We start from the raw sequence: 26,274 nt of genomic DNA on the forward strand, positions 1-26,274 counted from the left end.
TCTTCATCCCTTTCGTCAGTAATGTTTGCCTCTGTCACAGCCCAGGCATATGATCTTCATTTCCAACCCACTAATTACAACATCATTCATTCGACTGTATTGTTCTAAGTCAGCCACACAATGTTCCAGGAAGGCTATTTGCTTGTCTTTCTCTACATTCTGTCTCTTCAATTCTTTAACTTCCCCCATTAAGCTCCTTATAAGATTTTGTTGTTGTGAGATTTTTGCTATCTCATCAGACATATAAAATCTAAGGATTTCTTAATCTCCTCAAACTCTTCCTCTGTTGTCACTCGGCTTTGCTTCGAATTTCTTTTTGACATTTCCGTTTAATCTGAACAAGTTGATGGTCGACGTTGTAGGTCCAGCTCAGGTGAAGTGTTGTTGTGGCAGCAACCTGAGGAGTTGTAGCTGCTGCCCAGCGTTGTAGCCACTCGTCAGATGTTGTAGCGGGAACCCAATGTTGTTGCAGCAGTTAGGTGTTGTCGCAGCAACAGCAGCCCAGCGTTGTAGCCGTAGCTCAGGTGTGGGAGGCCCACCTCAGGAGTTGTAGCCACAGGTCAGGCATTGTCGCAGTAACTCAGGAGTTGTAGTCGCAGTTCTTTTGTTGGCTTTGTGTATTTTTGTATAACTCTATTGTACAGTGCTGTGATTCTGTGTCTGTGAAAAGCGGTTTATGAATAAACTTTACTTACTAACTTAAGTAGGTAACTTAAGTAAGTAAGTAACTTAAGTAACTTAAGTAAGTAAGTAACTTAAGTAAGTAATTTATTTAAACTCAGGATTAAGTAAGTAACTTAATCCTAAATCTGAATTCAGATTATTTGTACATTTTGATGTCTTGAGTAACTTTTACCCCAAAATGTGAAATGCCTCATTATTCAGAAATAAAAAAGAGAAAAAATTATGTATCGACAGTTTTCTTAACTTAATATTCAGAAGTTTGTATCCATCTCCTCAGGTTTGGTCAGAATTTCCTTCACTCTAATTTGGGTCAAATGTTCTGGTTTCCTTCCACAAAGTTCTCATGATACATTGCTGGAGTTCTGGTCCATTCCTCCTTACAGAACCAGTGAAGGTCTTTACAGAAATATTTACTTTTTATGACCAAATTGATAATAAAAACCAACCATCAGAAGGCCTGTTCTTTAGGTCAGAGCAGCAGAATATTTTCCTCTCTTCTTCCTCCATCATGGTCAGACATGGCACATTAAACTGAGCCACGTCTGCTGGTGGCAGCAGCAGCTAAGAAGATTTACAGAGGAGAGGAAGCTGCATCAGCTGCTGCAGTACTACTATATATATATATATTTATTATTATTAATAATAATAATAATATTAATAATTATTTTTTGATTAATTATAATTAATTATGATAATTTATAATTGCTAATTATTTATTATATTATAATATAATATAATATAATATAATATAATATAATATAATATAATATAATATAATATAATATAATATAATATAATATAATACCCATCCATAATAAAGTGCAGTAAATCTTATTGGGCTGTGGGAGGAAGCCGGAGCGCCCAGAGAGAACCCACATATGAACCTGGAGAAGCAGAAAACCCCATGCAGACAGAACCAGGCTGGGATTCAAACCCAGGACTTTCTTACTGCAAGGCAGCAGTGGTACCAACTGATCCACTGTGCAGCCCTGATGTTTTATTCACAAAATGAATGTTTTATTCACACCAAAGGAAAATTTAGAGACTAATCAACCCAACAATGATGACTTTAGATTGTAGCAGGAAGCCGGAGCGTCCGGAGAGAAACCTGCAAACAGGATATTAACTTTTTATAGTTTATTCACAAAATTCAATGTTTCCTGCTCCTCTCCAAAACCAACTTGGTTGTTTTTGAGAGGAGTGGCAGGAGAAATCGTTAGCTAGGATTCTCTGCAGCGTGTGGTGTTTCTCTTCATGTGTTTGATTTTCATGATGAATCTCCTTCTTGTACAATCTTGGCAACTTTTTCTTTTTCAGCCATAATAAATGTGATATTAATAAATGTGATGTTATGACTCAAATTTTGGGTGTCCGCCCCCCTCTGCCGCTGCTGCACCAGAGAAGGAAAAAGTTATGTGGCCCTCAGGAAAAAGTTTGGGGACCACTGACTTAGGGACTGTCAACAAATTACTGAACCAAATCTTCCTGTCAAAGAAATGTTAATAAATGCCTTGAATTGTAACCAACTAACTAATTGTAAGTGCTATTTCATGATTTTACATGAGACTCAATATCATCTATAAAATTTTAAAGTCATACAATATTTTCAATTATTTTAATATTAAATAATATAATGTTCTCTTCAATAGCGTCCAGGTCATGTGACCTGTTGATTCAAAATCGCATTCAAATAATTATACTAGTCTCTATAGATGAGGCGCAAAAATTTGCTTTCCATTTTTAGCCATTTTCCATTTTTTAGGAATTTTTTGGTCAAAATTGAGTGTTTTTCTTCAAAGCTTCCAGGTCATGTGACCTGTTGACTAAAAATCACTTTCAAATAATTATACTAGTCTGTATAGATGAGGCACAAACATTTGCTTTCCATTTTTAGCCATTTTTCTTTTTTTTTTTTTTTTTTTTAGAAATTTCTTGGTCAAAATTGAGTGTTTTTATTCTTCCAGGTCATGTGACCTGTTGATTCAAAATCACTTTCAAATAATTATACTAGTCTGTATAGATGAGGCACAAACTTTTGTTTTCCATTTTTAGCCATTTTCCATTTTTTAGGAATTTTTTGTTCAAAATTGAGGGTTTTTCTTTAATAGCTTCCAGGTCATGTGACCTGTTGACTCATAATCACTTTCAAATAATTATACTAGTCTCTATAGATGAGGCACAAACTTTTTTTTCCATTTTTAGCCATTTTCCATTTTTTTAGGATTTTTTTTACTCAAAATTGAGTGTTTTTATACAATAGCTTCCAGGTCATGTGACCTGTTGATTCAAAATCTGCGTGAAATTGTTCTATTAGTCTGTATAGATGAGGCACAACCATTTGTTTTCCATTTTTAGCCATTTTCAATTTTTTAGGAAGTTTTTTTTACTGAAATTTTAGGGTTTTTATTCAAAAGCTTCCAAGTCATCTGACCTATTTGTAGCCCAGTTATACCGCTCTAAAGTAGGTACGCGCCCCTGAGTTCGTTAAACCCAGTAACTTATAAATAATAACTTAATACACTCTCGTGTTTAAAACCTATGTTGAGTTTCACTCACCTTAAAGTAACAATACTCCAGTACTTTTCTATTCTTCTCACCCAATCATGTAGCGCTGATTAAGAATAATAAACTTCACATACTATCATATAAAAAGAATCAAACACACCTTTATGAGATTTGAACCCTTGAAAATATATTAAACAATAATAGATTCACAGAATGCAAATATTTTAGTCTTTAGTTTCTCAAACCCTATATTAATAAATGTGGGCCTATTGTCAGGTTCTGGGCTTTTTCTTTAAGAAAGGTCTCGCTCCCCGTTGGGGAGTGGTCTGGAGTGGAGCTGCATGCCTGAAGCTTGTTGGATCATCAGTCAAGAGAGGATTTAAGGAGCCATCGGACCTCTCCTCTCTGCCGGATGATTATCCCTCCACGGATCTGGTCAGTTTCCATCGGCGACTCTACCTGCAGCTCTCAGAGCTTCACCTGCCTGCCCGCTCCAGCCCACTGCTCGTTGCCCCCTCCCCCGTCGGAAAGCCTTTCAAGAAGACGTAAGCCGATAACCCCGGTTACCCATCGCGCTTTACCCTCCTCTGGCCAGACCATTAACCTGTTCTCTCCGCTTCCAGGCGTGACTTGGACCTAGACCCACGGATCACCTTCAGAACCTTTTCATTGTTCTTTTCTAATAAAAATAGTAACTCACCAGTAGTCTCCGGGTCTGATTCTGCATGTGGGTTAGAAGTCTACCCTCAATCATGACACCTATGCTTCAATGTCCACCTATGCCGGCAATAATTAACTAAATATTGTCACAAACAAAACCCCGTTGCAGGCCTGATGTGATGAAGCGTGGACTTGCGATACCTTACTCCAAGGAAAATCTTGAACCTTCTTAGAATTTAACCTGTCCTTGGTCCCAGTCGGCAAGATGTCTTCCTCTCCTTCCCCAGTCCCTCGGTCCACAGAATTCAGGAACAGCAGGAAAGTCCAACGCAGACACAGTCCTCCAGCACAGTCACAGAAACTTTCAGCGTAAGCTCTTCTCTCTGCACTAGACTTAACTCTTGAACGTTCCCACGACGGCAACATTAGTTGAGTCTTCTGTTAGCCGAGTTAGCTCACAGTATTCAAGTCCATTCACTGTGCTAATGAATGCTAATGCGTTAGCGAGCATTACATATGACTTTTCACCTACTGTACAGTGAATTCCGGTCAGAAATTATCACAGTAGCTGCAAAAAAGTGTAGTGTCGATATCTATTAAAAGACTGTCGAGTTGAAAGTCTAAATATCTGCAAGACACTCGTTCATTAATAAGTCCGCCACGTTTTTTCAGCGCGGTTCATATGTTTACTTTTCTTTTTTCTCTCTCTCTCTCGTTTTTCTGTCTCCCCCTACTTTCCTATCCCTTCCTAATCCTCAGCCAATAACGGACGAGCATAGTTGCTTTGCTCTATACAACTTCTTCTTTCAAACATGAGCCCTTCAAAATAAAATACGTTGAAGATTACTTTTCTATAACAGTTTTAACTACATTTTTCCAAATTATTTTAACTTAACCATATTACTGTAAGTACCTGTAAGTACAGCTTTTTGTTAACACTTATTTATAACAATTTTAACATATTTAAGCCAACATGTTTAATACAATCTAAATTATTACATCTTCCATGAACTTAACTCAAAACAAAATACCTTTAATTTAGACTGGGTTACATATTGACTCAAAATCACTTAGAAATTGTTCTACTAGTCTCTATAGATGAGGAACAAACTTTTGTTTTCCATTTTTAGCCATTTTCCATTTTTTAGGAATTTTTTTAATCAAAATTGATGGTTTTTCATTAATAGCTTCCAGGTCATGTGACCTCTTGATTCAAAATCTGTGTGAAATTGTTCTATCAGTCTGTATAGATGAGGCACAAACATTTATATTTGATTTGAGTCATTTTTATAATTTGTGGGTATTTTTATATTAGCTTCTAGGTCATCAATCAATCAATCCAATTTTATGTGTAGAGCATATTTCAGCAGCAAGGCATTTCAAAGTGCTTTACATAATTAAAAACACGAAAACAGAGTCATGCAACATAGAATCAACAATCAAAACATTACATTAAGTCAAGAGCTATCATTAAATTCGTAATTGATTACGTTTCAAATGCACTCTGAACAGTTGGGTTTTTAGTTGATGTTTGTAGGATCTCAGTGTTTCAGTTGTTTTACAGTTTTCTGGAAGTTTGTTCCAAATTTGTGGTGCATGGAAACTGAATGCTGCTTCTCATCGTTTGGTTCTGGATGCAGAGCAGAACCAGAAGACTTGAGGGGTCTGGAAGGTTGATACAACAGCAGATCTTTCATGTATTGTGGTGCTAAACCGTTCAGTGATTTATAAACTAACAACAGTATTTTAAAGTCTATTGTCCGAGTTACAGGGAGCCAGTGTAGGGACTTTAAAACTGGTGTTATGTGTTCTATGTTCCTGGTTTTTGTGAGAACACGAGCAGGAGTTCTCACTAAACTGTGACCCAATTACTTGTAATCAGTGTAAAATTGTTTAAGTAGACTGGAGAGATGAGGTAGGCTCATTTTTAATTCATTTTGACCCATTTTATTATTTTTTAGGCAATTTTATATTTAAAAATATATTTCCTATTTTTTCTTCACCTCTCCATAGGCTGCCACCTTATCATGATGAAAGGGTTTGAGGTGTTATGCTGTTAGGGGTTTCATACCCCTTGTGGGGTCACCCAATGCTAGAGGTCCTAGGTGATGAACCAGACAAAGATCAGCCCAAAGACCCTTTATGAAGAGCATAATCAATGGATACAGTGTCCCCTCACCTGGACGCAGGTCACCAGGGCACCACCCTGGAGCCTGGAGTTGGTGCTCCGTAGCAAGCATCTGGTGCCAAAACACATGGAGTCTGGCCAGTCTCAGCCCAAAGTGGGTTCACCTTCCCATGGGCTCAGTACCTTATTTGGGTCAGGGAAGATTGTCATGACCCAAGTGGAGGAGTTTAAGCATCTTAGGATCTTGTTCATTGTTGGAGTTCATTCATTTCTGTCTCTGTTCACCACCCCTGTTCGTTAACCAGTTTCAGGACCCGACCAGAACCACTCATTGTAAATTGAGAAATAGTGAGATTTGGTTAAATATAAAAATAAGCTTTAATGCTAAAAAATGATCAAATTTCACAATCCATACATATCCAAATGGAACATCATCCTTCTTAGGCTACATTCATCGTCCAGCTCTGGGGCCAAGTGACAAGAAGCCAAGTGAGGCAAAGATTGTAGCAAGTTTAGCTTTTTATTCATCTCTGCAATCTGGACCCTCCCTAAACGGTACTCTAATCAGTTTCAGTCTGTTTACATATGACTGCCAGCAGTCACATATAAACATGGTTATGTATGCTGCAGCATGTTAAGCAGAAGAAAGAGGCTAAAAAAGATGGAGGAAAATACAGAATCCATAACATCAAGAATGAGGGTAAAATGGAACAGGTGATCAATAGACAGATTGGCGCAGCGTCTGCAGTAAAGTGGGCGCTGGACCAGTCTGTCGTGGTGAAGAGACAGCTGGATCAAAAAGCAAAGGTCTCTATTTGCCAGTCGATCTACGTCCCTACCTTCATCTATGGCATTGGTTTAAGGGTCTTGACTGAAAGAACAAGATCACAAACACAAGCGGCCAAAATTATTTTTTCCATACGTTGTCTGGGCTCTCCCTTAGTGATAGGATGAGAAGCTCAGTCATCCAGGAGGGACTCAGAGTAGAGCCGCTGATTTTTTCCTTCGAGAGGAGCCAGCTGAGGCGGGTCAGGCATCAGATTAGGATGTCTTCTTAACGCCTCCCTAGTAAGGTCTTTTGGGCACATCCTACCAGGAGGAGGCCCACAGGAAGACCCAGAACACGCTGGAGGAACTATGTTTCTTGGCTGGGCTGGGAACACCTTGGGATCCCCCTGGAGGAGCTGGAACAAGTGGCTGGGAGAGGGAAGTCTGGGCCTCTGCTGACCCTGCAACCCGACTGCAGACAAGGGAAGATGATTGAATTTTCTTAATAGCTTATGGGACATGGGACCAATTAACTCAAAATAAATATAAAATTATTCTACTAGACTAGGTGGTGCACACTGATATTTATTCCATTTAACCCTTTTTATTCCTTGTCAGTGGGTCACATGAAATTTAAGCTATTAAACACCAATCATATTTTTTAATTTTTACATTTAAATTATGGGAAAAAATGGAAAAATATCTAAAATGGGGAAATAGTGAGGGTGCCTCATCTCTAATGATTTGTAAAGCAATTTCAAAGTGGTTTTGAATAAATAGGACACATGTCTTGGAAGCTATACAAAACATACTAAATTTTGGCTAAGAAGATTGCTGAAAAATAAAGAATTAAAATGGAAAACAAATGACTGTGCCTCATCTATACAGACTGGTAGAACAATTTCACAGAGATTTTGAATCAACAGGTTATATCACCAGGTGTCATGATCCGTGTTTCTATGTGTTTATTTTCTAGTTTCTGTGTGATTCTGTTCCCTGTTAGTCCTGCCTCTGCGTCTTTCCCCGTTGATTGTCTCCCAGGTGTGTCTCGTTCCCGTGATTGCCCCGTGTGTATTTAGTCTCCCCTGTTGTCTGTATTCTTCGTCGGGTCCTTGTCTATTGTTTGTCTACTGACTGTCGATTGCTTGTCTACTGATTGTCAACTGAATGTCAATTGATGTCACCTGTCTCCGTGTTGCCAGTCTCCTCGTGCTGTTTTCCCCGCTGTTCCTTGTTAGTTTTTGTCATTAAATTCATCATTTTCGCTACATCCTGGTTCCTGCCTGCGTTCCTACTCACCGCCTCCTCACCTACTCATGACAGAAGGACCCGACCACGACCAATACCGGTGAGAAACGCTAACGTCATGGACCCAGCAGACCGTCGTTCCCTGTTTAGGGAGGTCAGGAGATACGACGAGGAATTAAAAAAACCATATTCTCCGTTCACCCGCCTCAACGCCGCCATTCGGATGGTGATCCACCTAGACAGGTGGATCCAGCTCCTTCCTGGGTTGGGCTTGGAGGATTTCTACCAGGAGGTAAAGCTGGAGCTAGAGACGGTAAAGGCTGTGCTGGCAGCAAGACCTAAGCCAGCTCCGTCTCTTCCCACAGCCTGCCCGTCTCCAGCCGCCACAGCCTGGTCACCCTGTCCTGCACCCGCTGCCGGCGTGCAGCTCCCCGAGCTTCCTGCACCCACTGCCGGCGTGCAGCTCCCCGAGTTTCCTGCGCCCGCTGCCGACGACCGGATGAGTCCCTGGTGGGGGACTCGTATGGCGATCTGCCCACCAGGTGTCGGGCCACGGCGTCACCATCGCTCTGAGCCGCCGGAGGTCCCGGCCCCGGGGCATCGACGTCGCCGCCGCCCTCGACCACCCGAGTTGCCTGCACCCGCGGCCGGCGTGCAGCTCCCCAAGCTTCCTAGTGTCCCCCCAGAGTCTCCTAGTGTCCCCCCAGAGCCTCCTAGTGTTCCCCCAGAGCCTCCTAGTGTTCCCCCAGAGCCTCCTAGCGTTCCCCCAGAGCCTCCTAGCGTCCTCCCAGAGCTTCCTAGCGTCCTCCCAGAGCTTCCTAGCGTCCTCCCAGAGCTTCCTAGCGTCCTCCCAGAGCTTCCTAGCGTCCTCCCAGAGCTTCCTAGCGTCCTCCCAGAGCTTCCTAGCGTCCCTCCAGAGTCCCCTAGTGTCCTTCCCGAGCTCCCAGCGCCCGCAGCAGCCGGCGCTCCGCCAGAGCTCCCAGCTCCAGAGCTCCCAGCGCCCGCAGCAGCCGGCGCTCCGCCAGAGCTCCCAGCTCCAGAGCTCCCAGCGCCCGCAGCAGCCGGCGCTCCGCCAGAGCTCCCAGCTCCAGAGCTCCCAGCGCCCGCAGCAGCCGGCGCTCCGCCAGAGCTCCCAGCTCCAGAGCTCCCAGCGCCCGCAGCAGCCGGCGCTCCGCCAGAGCTCCCAGCGCCCGCAGCAGATGGCGCTCCGCCAGAGCTCCCAGCGCCCGGAGCAGCCGGCGCTCCGCCTGAGCTCTCCGAGTCCGCTGCCGGTGCGCAGCTCCCCGGTGAACCTCCCGAGAATCCAGCCGGCCGTCCTGCCGGTTCCCCGGCCTCTGCTCCGCCCGAGCCCTCGGCCTCTGCTCCGCCCGAGCCCTCGGCCTCTGCTCCGCCCGAGCCCACGGCCTCTGCTCCGCCCGAGCCCACGGCCTCTGCTCCGCCCGAGCCCACGGCCTCTGCTCCGCCCGAGCCCACGGCCTCTGCTCCGCCCGGACCCCAGTCTCCAGCGCCTGCAGCAGCCGGCGCTCCGACCGGCCCACCGCGGCACAAGCTCCGCCTCCAGCGTCGCCGCCCACCGCGGCCCAAGCTCCGCCTCCTGCGTCGCCGCACACTGCGGCTCAAGCTCCGCCTCCAGCGTCGCCGCCCGCCGCGGCTCAAGCTCCGCCTCCTGCGTCGCCGCCCGCCGCGGCTCAAGCTCCGCCTCCAGCGTCGCCGCCCACCGCGGCTCAAGCTCCGCCTCCAGCGTCGCCGCCCACCGCGGCTCAAGCTCCGCTTCCAGCGTCGCCGCCCACCGCGGCTCAAGCTCCGCCTCCTGCGTCGCCGCCCACCGCGGCTCAGGCTCCGCCTCCTGCGTTGCCGCCCACCGCGGCTCAAGCTCCGCCTCCAGCGTCGCCGCCCACCGCGGCTCAAGCTCCGCCTCCAGCGTCGCCGCCCACCGCGGCTCAAGCTCCGCCTCCAGCGTCGCCGCGGCTCAAGCTCCGCCTCCAGCGTCGCCGCCCGCCGCGGCTCAAGCTCCGCCTCCTGCGTCGCCGCCCGCCGGACCTCCCACGAGAGGTCTACCTCCTGTGCCGTGGACGGCCCCCGGAAGGGTTTTTGTGTTTGGATTCCTGTTTGGATTTGTTTTTTTTTGTTTTCTGGACTCTGGCCCTCCTACCGTCACCCCTCCGCCCACCCTGTTGGGATCTGGTTTTTTGTTTTCTGGACTCTGGCCCTCCTACCGTCGCCCCTCCGCCCACCCTGTTGGGTTGTTTTTTGTTTGTTGGACCTTTTGTTAGGCGCCTGGTAGTCGCCCCTTGAGGAGGGGGTACTGTCATGATCCGTGTTTCTATGTGTTTATTTTCTAGTTTCTGTGTGATTCTGTTCCCTGTTAGTCCTGTCTCTGCGTCTTTCCCCGTTGATTGTCTCCCAGGTGTGTCTCGTTCCCGTGATTGCCCCGTGTGTATTTAGTCTCCCCTGTTGTCTGTATTCTTCGTCGGGTCCTTGTCTATTGTTTGTCTACTGACTGTCGATTGCTTGCCTACTGATTGTCAACTGAATGTCAATTGATGTCACCTGTCTCCGTGTTGCCAGTCTCCTCGTGCTGTTTTCCCCGCTGTTCCTTGTTAGTTTTTGTCATTAAATTCATCATTTTCGCTACATCCTGGTTCCTGCCTGCGTTCCTACTCACCGCCTCCTCACCTACTCATGACACCAGGGAAGCTATTGAATAAAAACCCTCAAGTTTGACCAAAAAATTCCTAAAAATTGGAAAATGGCTAAAAATGGAAAACAAAAGTTTATGCCTCATCTATAGAGACTGCTAGAACAATTTCACGCAGATTTTGAATCAACAGGTCACATGACCTGGAAGCTATTGAAGAAAAACCCTCAATTTTGAGTAAAAAAATTCCTAAAAAATGGAAAATGGCTAAAAATGGGAAAAAAAGTTTGTGCCTCTTCTATAGAGACTAGTATAATTATTTGAAAGTGATTTTGAATCAATAGGTCACATGACCTGGAAGCTATTGAAGAAAACATATTATTTAATATTAAAATAATTGAAAATATTGTATGACTTTAAAATTTCATATATAATATTGAGTCTCATGTAAAAGCATGAAATAGCACTTACAATTAGTTAGTTGGTTACAATTCAAGACAATTATTAACATTTCTTTGACAGGAAGATTTGGTTCGGTAATTTGTTGACAGTCCCTAAGTGAACCTTTGGGCGCTGCGGCCAGGAGCGGTGGGGAACCGCCGGCAGACATTAGCATTCATAAATTGGATCAACCTTTGGCTAAATGCCGCTAATCCCCGGAGCTCGAATATCCAACTTGAAACTAACTTCACTGCGATAAGAAACTTTCCAAAGACATCTGATCTGTTTCTTACTCATTTTGCTGCTTGTGGCCTCAGTGTTGGCGCGCAAGTAACCGAGAGAATCCGGTTAAAGGATTTTCAAAATAAAAAATCCTCCAGACTCAAATAATACATAAAACGGAAACATTTCACTATTTCTTGCGCGGCCCGGTACCAATTGGTGCGCGGACCGGTACCGGTCCACGGACCGGGGGTTGGGGGCCACTGTTTTAGATTATGAGTTGCTTTCAGAGATCTTTTATCCATCAGAGGTTATATTAAAATAATGTATTGGAGGTAATTATCAGGTCTGGGTTTACTGGGAGATTCAGCTCAGCTTTCTAAAAATGTGGTTTAATCACAGTGAGTTTGTGATTTAACAAAGGAGTGTGAATAATTTCTCACATGGAGCCACGTTGGTTTGGAGATTTAATTTAATAGATGAAATCATTTGAAAACTGTTTTTTGTATTAATCAGTTTTTCTTCATCAAATATTAAAATCAGTTTGATGATCTGAAACATTTCAGGAGGACAAAAAGGCAAAACAGCAGAAATCTGTAAAGGAGCAAATAGTTTTTCACAGCACTTTATGTTTCAGGTCCAAAGACATCAAGCGGTCCAGTCTGGATTTAGAGCAGAATGTTCTGTTGAAGGTGTGACTGGAGTCCAGTTGTTCTGGGTTTCTGAATGAGTCCAGAACCTTCTGGATCCACCAAACCAGATGCTCAGATCTTCTCATCTGGACCATCTGGGAGCTTCTGACTAAAACTGCAGACATCAGGTTCAATGAGGATCTGAGATCTGAACGTTTCTATGAAGCATTTTAATCATCTCGTCTCTGTCAGGTGGAGAAAAAGAAGCAGAAAAAAACAGAACTAAAAACTGGGACATGATGGAAACCAGAACTTTCTGACCTCAGATCTGGAAAACAAACTTTAACTGAGATGTTACTGAAGCTTGATGTTCAGTTGATCCAAATCTAAAGCTGGTCTGCAGGGACGACTTTGGGGTTTGTTTGTTTCTGCTCACCTGAAGCATCAGCCGGGTGGAGTCAGTCTGAGTTCCTTCATCATCTAAAGAGAGCTGGAGAACATTGAAGCTCCTCCTGGAAAACATGGAGCTTTGGAAAGAAATGAGCAGGAAGTGAAAGAAAAATGGATCTTCATCACTTGTGAAGTGACGACTTCAGAGTTGTCACTTAAACTCTGAACCGACCCATCAGAACCCAGTGGAGGTGGTGGAGGGTGAGGATGAGGAGGAGGATGATGAAGAGCCGTGATTCGTCTCTCTGCTGTGGAGACTGTTTGTCACTGATTCACCTTCTTGTCGCCTGTTTGGGTCTTTTTTCCACCAGCATTAAAAAGCTGCTGATTCATGTTGGTATTCAGTCGGCACTATTATTATTCCAACATCATGATGGTCCAAACCCATCAGCTCTTCTACTGTTCTGGCTGCAGACGACTTCCTGGTTCTGAGGACATTGAGTCTGTGAAAAGCATTAAGACAGACAGACGAACATGAGAAACTTTTCTGAGGAGATTCAGAGTCGGTGGAAGAAGGAGAACCAAACAGAGACGATGTGATGGATGAACGGTGGATTCTGGCTCCTGAAGCTGTAAGATTACAGTGTGATGAGAATCTGAGAGATATTCTGATGAGGACAAAGATCAGGATGTCGACCCGACTGCAGTCATCAGTCTGATGCTGGAACAGAAGTCAGAGTCATCAGGGAACAGCCTTCAATTGATCCAACTGTGTTACGATCAGTTGATCAGAATCTGGACCAGAACCAGGCCTGTGTGTTCTATGCAGGAAGAGACTGGTGTATTCAGTGTTTCTGTGCTTTGGACCCTCATCCATTTTACTTGTATGTCAACGGTGGAGCAGGAAGTGGAAAATCCCCCCTGATTAAATGTGTTGACTCTGAAGCCAGCACTGCTCTGGACCATCAGGTCCATCAGGAGCCTCTTCTACTGATGGAGAGGAGGCTGACCGATCAGATCAAACTGTCATGTTGGGTCATTTACAGGAACAGCAGCTTTTTCTACCAATGGCTGTTTGTTACATTCACTGCTCAAACTACCAGGAGTCTAAAACCTCCCATTCAAGGACTTGATGCTCAACTAGATGAAGTCAGATTTCAGCTTTTAATGCTGAAATTATTGCTACTGATGATATTTCAGAGGTTTCAAAACCTCTTTCTGCTGATGTGGATGCAAGACTGAAACCAAAGGAAATCACTGAGATTCTGGAGGAACGTCTATTTCAGGGTCGTTGACGTATCAGGATTTCCATCAGGGTCAATTAAACATTTTAAAATATGTAAATCTATTGCAATTATTAGAACATCTGAAATGTTCTGCACACAGAAATCATAATTAAAAATTCAAATGAAACATTTTCAGAGGATTTTATCAATATAATTTGGCTGTGGTCTTAAAAAATGTTATGTGGTGATTTATCTGAAAATAAGGTATTTTCCATGATGAATTAAACTTTTTTTTTACAAGTTTCCTTTTATGCGTTTCAAAATACAATTTCTATTTTTCTGTATTTTTCTGGCAATTATGAGTTTTTGACCAAGAAATGAACCAGTTCCATTTATAATTGTCTTATTTTTCTTCACTGTTTCATCAAACTGTGCTAATAAATAAATAAACTCCAGTCACTTGATGATACTGTGTTAGTGGTTAATATTTATGCTCCAGAAATTAGATTTTCCATTTTGAATTCATTTACTTTTTTAAATTGGTCACCAAATGATTTATATAATGTCGGCCAGTAAATGAGTCAAAATCCTTTAAAAAATACAAATATATTTACATCCAGTAACAGTACATTACAAAAAACACAACAATTTAATTCACATGAAATTAATGCAGTAATCAACTTTGTAACAAACATTTCCCTCATGAAATCAGAATGTTCAGTAGATTGCATTTATTTTCTGAACTTTTTAAATTTTTATTTTAAAAACGTAATAAAAACAGAAATGTTCAATCTCCGAAATGTAAGTCCAATAATAACAATAGAATAATTCAGTTTAATTATTTTAATCAGAACCAAGTATGAAACTGTAATCATTCACAAGTTCCCCAAACGTTGCATTGCATTGCTAATCTAAGTTTACATCGCTTCCTGTGAATATAATTCTGTATGTATGCAAGAGCAGAAATACTACTTAAGGAGTTGTTTTGTGAAAAGGATATGGCCCCTCTGTAGGTCAAATTGATTTAATAGTTTCCTTTCCTATCATGTGAGAAGACAAGTTGGACCAAATATGGCTTGGGAAGGAATGCTGCTTGGACAGATAAGAACAACAATCTGAGATAAATTGGCTTACTCTGCAATTTTGAAATGGAGTAGATGTGAGGTCAAGACAATATTTTTAAGGGCGTCCAACACACACTTATTCTAAGGCTTGCCAGAATCCTTACGCAAAACAAGAATACTAATGCCATCCATCCATCCATCCATCTTCTTTACACCCTTGTCCCTTAGTGGGGTCGGAAGAAGGTGCTGGTGCCTCTCCAGCCAATGTTCCGAACGAGAGGCGGGGTCACCTGGACAGGTCGCCAGTCTGTCACAGGACTACTAATGCCATTCATCAAAACTTTCCAATAGGCATCAATAAGGATGAGATTGTATAAAAAAGGGTGGTGTTAAGAATTTGTGAATAATATTCAAACTAATGTTAATGTTCACTGATTGCTTTAAAGACCCAGAGTCATGCTATATTGGAGTGGTAGTGGTCATTCCACATCACAATACAGGACTTAAGAAACTACAGATTTTTCAGTATTCAGTTGCTTAACTCTCAAGTTTAAATTGAAGAACAAAATGGTTGAAAGTATGTGATACCTTCTGATAGAGTATAAACATTTGTATTCTTTTTTTAAAGTTTTGTTAGTTAAGCACTAAATATAACTCACGGATTATGAGTCATATTCTGTATAAACTAAAAAGGAGACAGCTCAAAGTAGAATTGAGTAAATAAACATATAATTAATTATAATAAAAATAAAATTTACTGTCACGTAACTTTTGAAAAAATAACTTTTGGAACGTATTTTTTTCTGTCAACTTTCATTTAACACTCCAGTCCAGTTGGTGGCAGTAATGCGCTTTCATAGTCAGTCAAGCAGCTGCCATTAAACTCCAGAGGAAGATTTGCACCGGTCCTAACGAGTGCTACTGCTAAACATGAACGAAAATACCCGTGGGTTGTGTGAAATGGTGGAAAAAGTCCTATTTCACGGAGTTACCTTTTCAGTATCGTTTTGATATTGAGCAATGATCCGGCGGAAAACAACAGATGACACCGCGGCGGTCCAACAAGACCGAACTCACGGTAAGAAAGCTTTAATAAATAACACGTGGTGCGAGGCCAGTTGCTTTGTTTGTTTCTTACAGAAAGCGGTCTGTCGTTTTCTTAATGCCGAAACAAGTGTCGGTGAGATTTTGTATTGTAATCTCTATTACATGTGATGTTCTGAACTCTTAAAAATACTCGCGTCGTCTTTGATTTTTTCAGACCTGAAAAATGGCCAAGCAGAACCAGCCAGACCTCAGACCACGGTGCCGAGGAGCAAGACCAGGACCAAGAGAGATTCAGTAAGTTGTGATTTCACATTTAGTGAATAGTGAACACTCTCATATTTGTAAGGAAAACTGATCTTCCTGTTATTTTATTTATTTTGTTGTAATGCAGTACAGCAAGGCAGAGTGTGGAAAGCAGTAAAGATCTACAAAATGGCGGACGGACGACGGATCTGAGGACGAAGTCATAAAGCCGGTATGTATAATCACTCCGTTGATTCCCGACTGTATAATGGTTGGTTGAGAATAATTTTACCTTATTTACTTATGTATTTTTGAGAAAGCGATATATTTGCTACAATATTTTTTTAATTTTACATTTATTTCCACAGACTCCACAGAATGAGAGTCACGTTTGTGTCCATCAGACTCTTCTGCAACTTTCTGATGTCCGTGATGAGGACAGAGATGCAACTGTGTGTGAGTATCTACTATTTTAGAATGCTGATGATATTTTACGCTTCAGCATTGTTTATGTACATAATGTAATTATGCTATGTATTGACAATCCACAAAAATGTTTTCCAGCTGCATCCAGGACCTACTGCTAGTCATCCAGATGTAGCTAAAGAAAGAAGAAGGTAAGATTTATTACTAGAGATGTCACAATTGCATCAAATGCATCAGTTTTGCATGCATGTTTGTATATATGTGTGTATGAATGCAATCAGCAGTGAAAAGAAAAATAACATTAAATTTTCTTAAGACGCTGTAACATTTTGGGACAAGATGGTGTGCAATAATTTTAATGTAGCCTCAATGGTTAATGACAAATCACTTAAGTACTTTTATCAATGTTTTGTTAAATATCATGTTTATTTACATGATATTCAGGAGTTGATACTTTACCACATAGCCATAGATTTCAATGACAAATGGATTACACCTGTTTCTAAACCAAGACACTTAAAATTTCAGTATAGTTTGAACAATATGTTTTCATAAAGATTCTTTATGACTTAATGTCTGTTCTCTGTCAACAGCTGCTGGAGGCGAGGGAGAGCGTCCTGGCAGCAGAGGAGATATCCTTTTGGGAAGGTGTCACCATTGACCTCATGTCTGATGAAGAGGATGGCGTCTTCGAGGGTGTATCGGGCTGGATTGTGAGACCACCAAGTTTCCGCAGCCAGGAGCTCGACAACCTCTGCTCCAAACTACAAGAGAGACTTGAAGCGAACCCTAAATACAGCATGTTGCGTCATAAACGTTTGTATGTTGGATCATGCTCAGAAAGAAAGCCACCACCACATGGCCCAGAAGCATTTTGTGCTGTAATCTTTTTTTTTTTTTTTAACTGAAGTTTTTTTTTATTTATAGATGTTATTTTATGTGTGGTTTATTTGTAGATGTGTTTATATATATATATATATATATATGTGTGGTTTCTTGTAGATGTGTTTTATATGCATGTATGTACATACATTTTTCAACAAAAATTAAAAATATAAACTTATGCCTTGTGCTTGGTGTATTTTTATTTCTGGGTTATTTTTATAATTTATTAGGGAGGGGCTTAATCAGGCCTGTAATTATAATGGTCTAGTGTGTCCAATAGGGAGATATCTACCAACCAATCACGTGTCAGTAATGAATTGTGATGTCATTGTTTTTTAATTCAATGACTGACAATTCACGTGGGTCTCCTGTTGCTTTTCACATGTTAAGTAGAGTAAGCTGTTAACACCCTCCCACCCCTCCTCCCCCTGCTTGTAGGATTCTGCATTCGACAGCATTCGACTGCGGCCTGCGAAACTGCGCTGCCCCGCCAATTGTCGATTGCTGTCGATATCTGTCGCTGACTAGCTGCATATGCGTCAGAATACAGGGTCAAAAATCCCACTTTTCGTCCAGTTCAAAGTGGTGGAACAGTACATACAGTACAATTTCCTGCCTGATGCCCATATAAGCACCACATAAGCACCTATGCTCCCTGAAGTCCGGTAATTCAAAACAACTTCGTGAGAGTAATGCAGAAATTTGAGCAGAAGAGCAGAACAGAAAGAGCAGCAAATATATCAAATGCAGAAGAAGAAAAATATTAAGGTTTAGTAAAACAAGTATATTTGCAGCAACTGCACAAAAGGAACTGCAACAGACTGGCGACCTGTCAAGGTGACCCCGCCTCTCACCCGGAACGTTGGCTGGAGAGGCACCAGCACCTCCTGACCCCACTAAGGGACAAGGGTGTAAAGAAAATGGATGGATTAATGGATTGATGGATGTACAAAAGGAAGATTTAAGATTTGAATCTGACATGATTTGAGAAACAGGAGACGACAAAAACAGAAAATGTCTAGAGTTTGAGAAAAAAAAAGCAAGAGAGAAAACATCCTGATGTTCAAAATGAATATTTGATGCAAACTGATACACAAACAAGATTTAGATCCTGAATTGCTGTTGGAATAATGCCATTTTAGATTTTTAGAGGATTGGAGGAAGAAAAAGTAAAAAAAAATAATTTAAAAATTTTCACCAATAAACTGAATCAGTTTATTGGTGAAAATGTCCTTTTGACTGAAAGAAACAAACATGTGGAGACTGAACTATCTGTTCAACTGAGAAAGAGTTTCTTTGACTCGAGGAAAATCTTCACACTCTTTAGACTGAACTCAGCACAGAAACACTGAGGAACCAGAACCAGGACTAAACCAGAACCTAAATCCAGGAATCAGAGGTTCAGTGAATGTGGTGTTGAAGGTGTGGAGGTGAATCAGTGAGTCAGAGGAGACTCTGTAGAAGGACAGAATGCCAGCAGGACAGTCCACATACACTGATACTTTGTTAGAGACAGAGGAGGAGGAGAGACGAGTTTCTCTGTTATTGTGATAGACAGAGTAACCATGAATGGAGCAGCTCAGACTCCAGGACTCATCATTCTCTCCAAACCTACAGTCTATTGTGTATCCTTTCCTCCTGATTCTTCTGTAACTCACTGATATACTAACTCCTCCTCTCCACTCGACCTCCCAGTAACAGCGACCAGTCAGACCAGTTCTACACAGCAGCTGAGGATAATCAAATCTGTCTGGATGATCAGGATATGACTGAAGCTCCTCATATGTCACCTTCCTGTTGTCTTCAGACAGTTTGAGGTTTCTGTTCACTGTGTTTGTGTCGATGGTGAGTTGACAGGAATCTGATGGAGAACAAACACAATCCAGCTGCAGTTATTGATCATTTATTGATCTTTGATAATGATCCTGAATGAGTGATGTGACAGTTAGAAGATGGTTGAATGTGAGCTGCTTTGTTGTCATGAATCAGATGAAAAACACACTTACACTTCCTCAGACCTGGTGTCAAGAATCGGCCTCCAGCAGGCTCCACCCTGAAAGGAGGAGGGGGGTCAGACCATCAGACTCTTTCAGCAGCAAACATGGACATTACATGTCAGAAAAATAATTTTAAAAATCAACAATAAAAGCCAAAGATAAAAAACTAAATTTTCTTCACACTCTGACCACAAAACATCACTTATACCTCACTTAGAGACATCCTTGTTTTTTAAACTTGAATAACTCAAATTCCAAACAAACTCAACCAACTACCAGTGTTTGCAATAAAACACAATGTCATCCAATTGATGTCCATCATTAAGTGTTTTTTTCTCAAAATCCACAGTTACTTTTGCAGTACCAGTGATCTAATTTAATTTAATATGAATATTTTTTTCTCATACTGTTCCATGGACCATCAAAAAGGTCTTTGACCTTGGAGACTATTTAAGTGTTATTTCCCCAACCCAGAACTTATCTGCATTCTTTAGCATTAAAGAAAAACCACCTTTCCTAACAATAGACAAATGGTAAGAACATCTGTGTTGGGGTCCACAGAATCCCTGATACATAACAATCAAGGATGCATACCTATTTTTTAATTAGAACCTAGAAAAGAAAGCCAAAATCTATTGTTAGTCAGAGCAGACTCTACAGACTGTTTTGTCTGTATTTTTGCTTTTGCCTTGTAAGGTTTTAATACATTTCTTATTTCTTCTCATTCAGACTCTTGTTACAGTAATTTTTACATTACACCTGTTTCTCATTTCTCCCTCTTCCTCCTCTATCAGACCTTTTCTGCTCCTGCAGCAGGTTCCTCCATACCTGAGAGCTTCCAGTCTCCAGTCTGGATCCTTCAGTCCAGCCGACAGCAGCTTCACTCCTGAGTCTCCTGGATGATTGTAGCTCAGGTCCAACTCATTCAGATGGGAGGGGTTAAAGGTCAGAGCTGAGGCCAGAGAAGCACAGCCTTCCTCTGAAACCAAACAGCCTGATAAGCTGCAGACACACAATTCATCACATGATGAGGTGATGACATGGAGGCGCAAGGTCTCAAGTGATAATTTTGAAGCAGGAAAAATCTACAAAAGTGGTGAGCCAGAAAAGGGTACAGTGCCTTCTGAGGGTCGGGGGGGTGGGCGCCCTGCCCCAAGTGGAGGAGTTCAAGTATCTGGGGATCTTGTTCACGAATAAGGGAAGAAGGGAGCGGGAGATCGACAGGCGGATTGGGGCAGCGTCTGCCGTAAAGCGGGCGCTGTACCGGTCCGTCGTGGTGAAGAGAGAGCTGAGCCAAAAAGCGAAGCTCTCGATTTACCGGTCGATCTACGTTCCCACCCTCATCTATGGTCATGAGCTTTGGGTCATGACCGAAAGAATGAGATCCTGGATACAAGTGACTGGAATTGGGTTTCCTCCGCAGGGTGGCTGGGCTCTCCCTTAGAGATAGGGTAAGAAGCTCGGTCATCCGGGAGGGACTCAGTGTAGAGCCGCTGCTCCTCCATGTCGAGAGGAGCCAGTTGAGGCTCGGGCATCTGGTCAGGATGCCTCCTGGACGCCTCCCTTGTGAGGTGTTCCGGGCACGTCCAGCCCGGAGAAGGCCTCGGGGAAGACCCAGGACACACTGGAGGGATTATGTCTCTCGGCTGGCCTGGGAACGCCTTGGGATTCCCCCGGAGGAGCTGGAAGAAGTGGCTGGGGAGAGGGAAGTCTGGGCCTCCCTTCTGAAGCTGCTGCCCCCGCGACCCGACCCCGGATAAGTGGAAGAAAATAAATTAATGGATGGATGGATGGATGGATGGATGGATGGATGGATGTGAGAGACTATATAGACCAGTGTTTTTCAACCTTTTTTGAGTCAAGGTACATTATTTTAATTGAAAAAATCTCGAGGCACACCACCAACCAAAAATGTAAACAAAGATACTGTATAGACGCCTATATTACATATATAGTCATTCTTATCAAAGTCTCTTGAATAGGGGGGGTTGAGGGGAGATGGAAGCTGCTCTCGGTTTTCCATTAGGACCCAGCAGAAGGCTGCGTCCTAATAAATCTGCTGGACGCAGCACTCCGTCTCCAAAGCCGAACCATGGTTTCGTTCACACCGAGCTGAAATGCAGCGACTCTATTTCCTTCCTGTAGTGCCAGATCGACAGCCCTCAACTTAAAAGTTGCATGATATGAGTTTGAAAACATTTATCCGTCGTGACTGCTGCTAGCATGTGGTTGTTCTAAATGAAAATTAGCACGTTCTTCTTTTGATTTACAATTGTGACTTCTAAAGATTCACTTCCGGCTAGAGAGCCCCCTGGTGGTTGAAGAAAAATCCACAGAAAAGCTGCATCGGGCTACAATCCGCATGGTTCAAAGCTTAGGAAAAAAGTAGCAGCTTATAGTCCCTAAAATACGGTACCGTAGGTGAAATTGAATAATCTCCACAGCACACCTGACGATCACTCACGGCACACCAGTGTGCCGTGGAACAGTGGTTGAAAAACACTGATATAGACCATCCTTCAGTCAAATTTTAATCGGATGATTGATTGATGGCCGTGACTAATTGATATTAATTGATATCAAACCCCCCTCCTCCCATGGGAACCTTGTGACCTCCTGACCTTTCCCCCTGCCCCCATGGGAACTTTGTGACACCCCCTGACACCCTTCTGTCAAATCTTAATCAGAGTTAGCTGTGAATAAATAAATATAGTATATTCCAAACAAAGTAAGTAAATAATTAAATATATTCCAAACAATATCTGACTGCTGAGCTTGAGAAGTGAAAGGGATGGGTGGAGATGCTGAAAACATTCAAAGCGGACTGACCCTGGCCCATCACACCAAGGCATTCGTGTTTGTGTCTGTTTTCAGCATTGCTGCGTGTGTGTGTGTATGCGCGTGTATTTGTCCTCAAGCATGAGAAATCCATAGAACATTCCTCAAGACAATACCTCATTAGGGTGCTGAAAACTTAGCCTGCATTATTTGGTGTTGGACAATAGAATAACTACTGCATCAAACTCTAACATGGCATGTGAAAAACTTACAGCCTGGCAGATGAAGTTGACCTCTTACTCTGCAGTCTCTGATGTCCTCAAGCATAAGAAATCCATAGAATACATCAAACAATAACTCCGGCGGATGTCAAAAGCTTACGCTGTATTATTTGGTGTTGGACAATAGAATAACTGCTGCAATATGATGGGATTTTTGTGACCTCCTGACTTTCTGACTTCTGTCAAATCTTAATCGGAGTTAGTAGTGAATAAATAAATGTATGTAACCCCTCAGGTTATATATATAACTCTTTTCTCCTAGGCACCTTAAACATTTTTTTAGATACAATGTACTGTAGGCTTTTTCACCTTAAGCAGTGTTGTTTTTTACTTAACCTGACTAATGTTTTGCACTCACATATTGGAGGCTTTACACACTGTAAAGTCCTTTACATTATAATACATACAAGTATTTTCCATTGACTTAAAACACGCAGTAAATGTAGCGTTTTGTTAATAACTGTTATTTACTACCGCCATGAAATGCATCGTTTTTACTTGTCTACCTTACTGGTCAGTCAGGGCAAAATCAAGTTTAAGCAATTTGATTGGCAGTGATGGACTGGGGGGAGAACGGGACTGGAGGTGTACGTGCCCGCTGCGACGGACGGGGGTTGATTCGGCAGCCGTTCATGGTCAAGGTTGGATTTATACCGCTGTGGACTGTTATTTTTGTTTAACTAACCAGTTGGAGCTACGAACTTTTTCTTGGACGTTTTGCCTGTTTTTGGAGCCACAGAACCGGACCACGCTCGGCGTCTTGCTTGGAATTTGGAGCTGCAGACCCAAACCATGCTCAGGAGCTGGAAAGGACTGTTGGGCTGGAGTTGGAGCCGTTTTATTGCCGTTCGTTTAAAACTGGTAATCCATGGTGGGGTGAGTAACCCATCCCTCGTGGTTGTTCTGGGAGCCGCCATCTTTGGAACTGCTATTCCGAGAATGAATGCTAACTGAGTCCTTTCAGGCTTGCAACGCTGATAAAGCTAACGGACTGCTTTACTAATTCAAGAGACTGAATAGTGTGGTTGATGCATTCAGCCTTGTTCGCCAATTTTTTTTTGTATTCTTTTTAAAAGAGCTGTTTTATACAGTTCTGAGACTGTTCGGTTGCACTAAGTGTGTTAAAAGCTGAAAGTTAACTGTGCACTGTTAATGTGCATTGCCCCTGGTTTATTACTGGCCAGTAAGGTTTATTAAACTGGTACGTTTCAACCTTAGCATTTTTCCTTCCTTATTTTAAGGTTAAAGTTGCACTGCATTTAGATTTTAGTTGTAGAACTCTTGGCCTTGCCATTGTGCTCAGTTACGCACTCTATTTACCATATATGCCGTTGCCAATTAACACACTTATTCCTCAGTGTGAAATAGTTCATAGAGTGTGGGTCAGAGAATCTGGGCGCTGTTCATAGGGGAAACTTGAACAGTGGTTACATATAGTATATTCCCCAACAAAGTGAATAAATAAATAATTATATTCCAAACAATATCTGACCGTTGAGCTTGAGAAGTGAAAGGGATGAGTGCGCTTGATTCTTTTTGGCTGGAGATGGTTAATACATTCAAAGAAGACTGACCCTGGCCCATCACACCAAGGCATTCATGTGTCTGCCTGTCTTCAAGGAGAAGGGGGGGGCGGGGAGAGTCTTGCTGTGTGTGTGTGTGTGTGTGTGTGTGTGTGTGTGCGTGGGGGTGTGTAGGTGTGTGTGTGTGTGTATCTGTCCTCAAGCATAAGAAATCCATAGAATACATCAAACATTCCTCCAAACAATAACTCCGACGGATGTCAAAAGCTTACGCTGCATTATTTGGTGTTGGACAATAGAATGAGTGCTGCATCAAACTCTTTAACAGCGCATGAGAAAAGACAAGGAAAAGACAAAGCTGACCTCTGACCCTGCACCCTGTGATATTTTCTAACATGAGAAATCCATAGAATACGTCAAACATTCCTTCAAACAATACCTCTGGAGGGTGTTGAAAACTTTCGGTGCGTTATATGGTGTTGGACAACAAACTTATAGTTAGGTATGAGGAATACCTCATACCTAACTATAGGACACACTTCCTGCTACAGAGCCCCCTGGTGGTTGACGAAAAATCCACATATAAGCCAGAAAATACAATATATGAAAAAAAATCTGAATGCTCTCTGGCATTGTTCAGGGGGCCGGACCAAATGTGGCGTAGTTTGGGGACCACTGGTGTATATCTATTCAAAATAATTAACTTTTTATTTCCAAAACTGAACTCGAGTCTTATAGCCCAATCAATGTCCAGTCTGATCACTTTAATCAGCTGATTGTATATGCCACAGCACTGCAACGCCAACAGAAATTCTACCCTCAACTAACTTTGTGCTATAATTAGTAGTAGATTCATCTACATCGTACACATTTTTATGCAGGGAGTTGAGTCTTTCTAGGTCCTGCTTGGGTAGAAAGGTTTCTTGGATGCACAGTTTATCCACCACAAGACGACGTGATTTGTCCGCATCTGTATGTCCCACACGCAATCCATGCACATTGTATGATACTATATTAATGTTCATTTATGTATGAGGGATTTCCATGCTAGGACACAATATGTCTTGTGAAGCGCCAGATGTAATCACAGTTACATGGCATTGTAACTCAGCCTCATTCCCTGGTCCGAAGGCCACACTGGTTTTTACAGTGGTGTTCGTCAACAGTGTTTAAATCCCGCCGGGTGCCAACGGTAACAAAGCATCGATGGAACTGTATGACATCATTAGTTCGCTGCAGATAAAGCAGCCAGAGGTGTTTTACATGATTTCAGAGGACTTTAATCATGTGAAACTGAGAGACACTCTGCCCAGTTTTTACCAGCATGACACCTTTCCTACACACAGAGACAACACTCTGGACTGTGTGTACACTAATATTCACAATGCATGCAGAGCTCTTCTTTGCGCCTATCATGGCAAAGATGGAAACCACTTCACCATCCTTCTGGTGCCAGCTTATAAGATTGATACGTCTGACAAAGAAGACAGTTACTGTCTGGTCCAGGAATTCAGCTTCTGTGCTCCAGAACTGTTGTCAATGCACAGATTGGCAGGTCTTCAGAGACGTGGCTAGTTATTAGCCTTAGGGCTCATAAGTATGCTCATGATGTAGCACAGCTCAACACTAAGTGTACTGGTGATGTCACCACCACCAGGACAGTAGCTTGTTACCCAAACCAGAAACCATGAGGTGAATGCTGAGATGAGAACTCTACTGAAAGCTTGGGATGCTGAATTTAAGACAGGTGATGCATCAGTACTCCGAGAAGCAAATGAATGCAGGTATTGTGATGGTCAACACCACATTTCTCCAGAAAATTCAAGGACACTTGACCACAAACAACTTCTTGCCCACGTGGAAGGGCATCAAGTGTATCATAAAGTACAACATCAGGGCATGCCCAACAATGCCCAAGAGACCCTGCAGTGCCAGTTGCATTCAATAAGTTCTACACCTACTTTGAGAATCCTAACACCCCCTCAGTACCAGATTAATACCCACACTGTGTAATGAGTCCCACACTGGGGACCTGGATTCTGTATTTCCTGACCAATAGACCTCAGACTGTCAGGATCGACAACACCATCTCCTCTATCACCCTCAGCACTGGCTTGCTGCAGGGCTGCATGCTATGCTCCCTCCTCTTCCCTCTGATGCCATATGATTGCTTGGCAAGGCACCCCAGCTGTCATATAGTAAAGTTTGCTGATGACACAGCAGTAGTGAGACACATCATAATCAGTGATATGTCCAATTATAAAGAGGTGTTGGAACACAGTGATGCAGAGAAAATAATCTCAACATCAATGTGAAGAAGACCAAGGAGATGGTGGTGGCTTTCAGAAGAGACAAGGATGCTCTTCAACCTCTGTACACCAGAGGAGCCGCTGTGGTTTCCAGCTACTGGTACCTGGGTGTGCATATATCCAGTGACCTCACCTGGAGTACCAACACTTCCCGTCTGGTCAGGAAGGCCCACCAGCAT

At 42.6% G+C, this 26,274-nt stretch overlaps 1 protein-coding gene across 1 annotated transcript; it reads right to left on the reverse strand.

The window, feature by feature from the left end:
- Positions 1-17,639: 17,639 nt before the first annotated feature.
- Positions 17,640-26,274, reverse strand: LOC103460764 (stonustoxin subunit beta-like). The gene is made up of 4 exons (XM_081613915.1): positions 26,200-26,274; positions 20,033-20,289; positions 19,214-19,260; positions 17,640-19,068 (listed from the first exon to the last, which is right to left on the reverse strand). Exons 1-4 carry the CDS (start codon positions 26,272-26,274, stop codon positions 18,542-18,544), a joined length of 906 nt encoding a protein of 301 aa, XP_081470041.1. The 3' UTR covers positions 17,640-18,541.

Source organism: Poecilia reticulata, chromosome 12, assembly GCF_904066995.2.
Source record: "Poecilia reticulata chromosome 12, P_reticulata-male-v2, whole genome shotgun sequence".
NCBI lineage: Eukaryota > Metazoa > Chordata > Actinopteri > Cyprinodontiformes > Poeciliidae > Poecilia > Poecilia reticulata.